Source organism: Notamacropus eugenii, chromosome 6, assembly GCF_028372415.1.
Source record: "Notamacropus eugenii isolate mMacEug1 chromosome 6, mMacEug1.pri_v2, whole genome shotgun sequence".
In the NCBI taxonomy this organism is placed as follows: Eukaryota; Metazoa; Chordata; class Mammalia; order Diprotodontia; family Macropodidae; genus Notamacropus; species Notamacropus eugenii.
The window spans coordinates 41,258,168-41,263,971 of record NC_092877.1 but is presented as its reverse complement, the minus strand read 5'-3'; the positions used below and the strand labels follow the sequence as shown (position 1 = coordinate 41,263,971).

The 5,804-nt window shown below is 46.6% G+C and overlaps 1 protein-coding gene across 1 annotated transcript; it reads right to left on the bottom strand.

Annotated features, from left to right (window-relative positions):
• Window positions 1-261: 261 nt before the first annotated feature.
• On the bottom strand, window positions 262-2,078 carry KCNC1 (potassium voltage-gated channel subfamily C member 1). Its single transcript, XM_072619632.1, has one exon. The coding sequence runs from the start codon at window positions 1,840-1,842 to the stop codon at window positions 1,090-1,092; it is 753 nt and encodes a 250-aa protein (XP_072475733.1). The 5' UTR covers window positions 1,843-2,078; the 3' UTR covers window positions 262-1,089.
• Window positions 2,079-5,804: the final 3,726 nt, after the last annotated feature.

Here is a 5,804-nt window from a genome sequence, read left to right as displayed (position 1 = left end):
AAACTGAGAGAGTCCCATGATGACCACTAGCCATGGAATACTAGAATATATCCCTCGGTGACTAGTATTGTTCCCCCAATGCGGAATTCACATGAAACGGATTGTTCACTGGCTGGGTTGCTCATACTGTTGTGGTCGATCCCAGCTGGGAGAAAACCCCTTCTCTGCCCTGATCCCCACCCCTGCCCACCCCTCCCCCACAAGGCTGACACCCATAGCAGTTACATCTAAGCCTGGCTGCTCATGCTATCACCCATTCTATTTCTTGGCCCAGCAGCCCTTTGCATCAAGAGGCTGCTGGAAAACTCTGGATGGACCACTCAACCCAAATCCTGGAGAGAAGCAGACATGGAGAAAGCTTACTGTCGTGCCTGAAAGCTCATAGCTACAAATGCTGAACATAGCCTAGTGTGGCGGTACGGGATGGGGCATCTGCATGCTATGGAGTATGCATGTTACAGCCAGGGGAAGCCCTCTGAGGAAGGATGGGGGCTTTAGGGCTTTATTTCTACTCAGCAGGCAGCAGGCAGGTGGTGGGACCATGCCCCCGAGCGTTCTGGGCCCTATTCTGCCCTACTCTACTCTCCCTAAGAGTCGCATCGTGCATGATTTCTGTCCTCTAAACCTCTATGGGGAAAGAAGGGGGCTGTGACCCTACATGTAAAAGAGTCAGAGAAAACCCAAATTAAAGTCCTCTTACTTTGCCCTCTTCCCACCCCCTTCATCAGATGGGCCAGTGACCTGGATCAGAGACTGACCCTCAGCCCATGGCTCTTACTAAGATAGTCCAGCACCAGGGCTGTGGGTGCCTGCGAGTCTTCCTCGAGGCAACACTGTTTTTCTCTTCAGAACAACATGAACCTGTGTCAAGTGTCAGGTGCCTCACCCGGGGACCATCGGTAAGGCCCTTCCCACTGACTTTCTCCTTCTCCAGTTGGATGCTCAGCCTTTCCCGGCCCCCCACCCAGACTCCACACGCCAGGATTCTGTGTGGGACCATGGGATGCTAACAGATCCCTGGGCTACCCATGGTGCTAAGAAAGCAGTCTGACTGGATCTCAGATCTCTACAAGGGACGGAGGTGAAAGGTCAGATTGACATTCCTCTGAGAGGCTTCCTACCTGCTCTGTTAATTTCTAAAATCTCTTCCTGGGCCAGCGGGCATGTGTCACTCTGAGTACTGTGATGTGGAGAGTTTACGACAGATTTACAATAATTGGGGGATCCCAGCTGCGGTGGTCTCGGAATGTGTTTCTTTTTTTTCTTTGGTAGCTTCTGCTTAGCCATAGCTAAGGAATAGTACATTCCGAAATTGTTCACGATGACAGGCACGGGCATAGCAATGGTCAGTACCCCTGCGAGCGCACACAGCGCCCCCACTAGCATGCCTGACCACGTCTGCGGGTACATGTCTCCGTAGCCCAGTGTCGTCATGGTGACCACCGCCCACCAGAAGCCGATGGGGATGTTCTTAAAGTGCGTGTGCTCACTGGCGCTGGGGTCATTGGGTCGAGCACCTATCCTCTCAGCATAGTAGATCATTGTGGCGAAGATTAAGACACCCAAGGCCAGGAAAATGATGAGCAGCAAGAATTCATTGGTGCTGGCACGGAGGGTGTGCCCCAGGACCCGTAAGCCTACAAAATGTCGGGTCAACTTGAAAATTCTCAGGATTCGCACGAACCGGACCACTCTCAAAAAACCCAAGACGTCCTTGGCAGCTTTGGAAGACAGGCCACTGAGTCCAACCTCCAAGTAGAAAGGCAGGATGGCCACAAAGTCGATGATGTTCAATGAATTCTTAATAAACTCCACTTTGTTGGGGCAGAAGACAATCCGCATGAGGAACTCAAAGGTGAACCAGACCACGCAGACCCCCTCGATGTAGGTCAGGAAGGCCTCAGTCTCTGCCTCCCGGTAGTATCGCACCTGGGTGCCATTCCTAATGACTTCAATTTCTGTTTTGTTCACGATGGGGTTAAACCGCTCATGGGTCTCCAGGCAGAAGGTGGTGATGGAGACCAGGATGAAGAAGAGAGAGGCAAAAGCCACATACTGCAGAGAGGAACAGAGAAGACAGGTTAGTGCAGAGGGAGGGAGTGGGTGAAGCAGAGGGGTGTCCAGAGCACTCAGAGAATAACATTTGGGAAACTCAGGAAGGGTCCGGTCTAGGAGCTCTGACAATGTCAAGACTATGTAGGTGAGCAGAGAGGAGGAAAGAGAAGAAAAGGATGAGAAAAAAGTAGAGGAAAAGAAGGGAGAGAAGACAAAGATATGGAGAGGGTGCTGTGATGGAGTTTGTATTTGAATTTTTTACCTAATTGGTGGGATTTGTGGGACTGTCTTCCTCCAGAAGGGGTTTATGGGAGGTAGAGTGTGTGGGGGAGGGCAAATTCCACCTTTGCTGTTTATTGCTCTTGTAGTTACTGCTCCAAGCTGGGGTCCCCCAATTATCATAAGGCCTGTGTGACCCTGGGGAAGTTATTTCACTTTCCTGGGTCTCAGTTCTTTATCTGTAAAATGAGACAGTTGGATTAGATAGCCTCTAGATCCATGATCCTATGACCTAGGCTGGAGCCAGAGAGTATAGAAAAGGAGGAGTGATATGACATGGCAGAATCTTTACATCCCTTTCTGCTTCCTATTTCTGCTCCTCTGTCTTGCCTTTCAGATGTAACCTTCTTTTAGAACAACAAGAAAGGCATCTAATCAGCTCTTAGGAAGAAATGTTTCCCCCCCCCCCTATTTCTCTCCTTCCTACTCTCTCCAGGGAAATCCAACTGATGACCCTGGGCCAACTGCCCTTGGGAACTATGAACAGGACTAATGGTGGAGTCATCATTTATTCTGTCTCTTCCTGAGCTTGGTAAGTGGGGAAAGGGGACCAGCTTTTCTGAGCGAAGACCTGGGAAGAAAGACATCAAGAGGAAGGTTGGGGGGACAGCACCATCAGGGACCACTTTTTACCCCAGACCCTCAGGTTACCTCCTAGAGAAGCAGACCATCTACTTTGTATCTTCATGTCCATACCATGAATTTAGAATCCACAAAGTACTGCATTCCGGGAAAATTAGATCTTCACCTTGTTCCCAAATTAAGTATATAAACAAATTGTAGCCTCCCTTCTAAATACTCCTTGAACTCTGTTGCCAAAACAGACGTGCTTTGTAGAGGTTGAAGATCATGGTTCCCCAGCTGAACATAAGATGCCAAGGAAGAAGGTAAGTTCCTTGGGGACAGGCACTATTCTGTATTTGCATCCCCAGATGTCTCGTTCATAATGGATACTAAATGAATCAAATCGAACTGGTGGGACCAGATATAGGGCATTCAAAAAATTCCCAGGGTTGCTTTCTTGGTTTGGGCATTTGGAATATCTTAGACATTCATTCATTCTTAGCTGTCCCTAGGAAGTTGGGAGAATTGGGGAGGGGGGTGGAGGTGAGTGGAATAAGAAAAAGAATTAAAGAATGCTTTCTTTGAAATATAAACAAACAAGCACTTTTTATGTATCTTCTATGTTCCAGGTCCTGTGCTGAGCACTTTACAAGTGTTATCTCATTTTATCTTTAGGTGCTCTTATTATCCCCTTTTTATAGTTGAGAAAATGGAGGCTGAGACAGATTAAGAGACTTGCCAAGAGTCACAGAGCTAGCAAATGTCTGAGGCTAGATCTGAACTCAGGTTTTCCTAATTCCATACTCAGTGTTCTATCCACTGTACCACCCAGTTGCTTCTAGATGAAAAAACCCTGGTGGATAAAAAGCAGCTACAAATGAAGCTGTCCTGTGCACACAGAATCCTCGACCCTTAGAAAATCAGAGCTGGAGGGGAACCAGAGGTCATCAAAGATTTAGAGTTGGGAGGGGCCTTGAAAGGCAGCCAGTCCTGCCCCCTCATTGTATGGGGGAAGAAAAGGTTATCATTACATTCAGGAAACATTGATTGAGCACATGAAATGCACAGAGCCACTTCAGGAGATGGTGGAAATACAAAGCCTTCAAGGGGGTGACTTCTTCCTGAGAGGTGAAGTGACCCAGTATTACACAGAGTAAGCAGCAAATCCAAGATTAATGATGGTCCATTGCCTATAGCACTTCAAGTTTTACAAGGTCCTTTCTTTACAACAAACTCAAAAATTAGTGCAAGTATTATTAATTCCACTCTACACATGTGGAAACTGAGGTTCAGAGGGTAAATGACACACAGTTACCAACTGCCTGAATCAGGACTTGAACCCAGATCTTCCAATTATAATACGCCTGACATTCTTTCTACTCTATCGACCTGCTTCTCTTAAGAAGCCTCTCTCGTTGCCATCGATCTTCTCACTTTACAGAATCATCCACCTGAGTGGATGTATCATCTGTATCAAAAATTCTTCCTTCAGTAACGTGGAATTAGAGGATATTCTAGTGTGCTTGGGCCAGAGCAATCCTAGATATTTAAAGGATTTATAAGCTGAGAGAGAATATTCCATCCAACAGACAAATTTGTAGATGAGGTCATTGAGACCAAAGGAAGGTCAATGATTTCGTAAAGGATACAAAGGTAATGGGGGCAAAGTTAGGTTTGAACCCAGGCCACATATAGGACTATAGATTTGAGAGAGGCCAAAGAAGTCTAATCTAATCCCTTCAGTTTTACAGATGAGGAAACTAAGGCCCAGAGAAATTAAAAGTAACTTCACCAAGGTAACAATACTTTTAAGTGACAAAATCAAAATTTGAATGCTGGTTCTCTGACTCCAGATGCAGGAGTCCTTCCTCTAAATTCCCACAACCCTTACCTAAGGCTATAAGGTGGCAAGGGTCCTCAGTTTGTCAGAGTCTAGTGGGGACTTGGAGGGTAGTAATAGACATAGGTCATATCAGGGCCAAACCTTTGACATTTGGCTTCCTATGCTCCCAACCTTGACCAAGGGCAGGCGCCCAGGGCAAATCTAGACTTCTGATGGTTTGGTTCTGATTTTCTCCTCCAAGCTCCCTGGGGGTTAATTAACACATCTCCAGAGCTGTGTTAGAGAGGAACCATCAGAACTCTGACTCCTCCAAGAGGCCAGTATTCCCTCTGACAGAAGTTGATGTGGGGAGCTCTTGGGCCCTTTCTGTAAAGATAAGTATCATGGGCAGGGTATGATTATTTGTCAGTCATCAGTCGGAGTCAGCCATTAGCCTGGTTGTAACTGGCAGGAGGGGCCAGGAGGCCTTGGATTTAGGGCATCTCTAAAGGAAGCCTTGAAAGATTTGTGTGCCAATAATTCTGGTAAGGTTTCCTCCAATCCTAAGTCCTAGACAAATCCCCATCTCCCAGGGTTTCTAGCTAGCTGGTTTCTTGGTATCCTCCTTTTTCCATTTGTCTTTCTGTGCCTCTGTACTATTCAGGCAGCAGAAAAACAGAAGGGCCATCATCACAGGCTTTCCTGGATCCCAGATTCCATGATCCCCCACATTCACTGTTACAGAAGGCGGGTGAGGACAAAGAGACTGGGGGAATAGGAAGGGGAATTCAATCAATTTAAACCCAATAAATAATTATTTAAAGTCTACTATTGCAAGATCATATATTTGGCATGGACATAGCCTTAGCCCTTAAGAATTCTAGGAGGGGAAAAAAGATAAAACCAATTAAAATGTAAGGCAGAGGCAACAAAATTCATGGAGAGTTCAAGAGAAGGGGCTCACTTTCAGTCACAAGGCTCAAAGACAGCATCCTAGAGCAGGTAATTTAAGCTGCATTTAAGGATGACTAGGATTTTAACAGGTATTAAAGGTTTGGGGTATCTCTTGGTACCCATCTAATGT

Coding starts and splice junctions, on each gene's coding strand:
- KCNC1 (XM_072619632.1), bottom strand. CDS start 1,842: ATGCGGATTGTCTTCTGCCCCAACAAAGTGGAGTTTATTAAGAATTCA.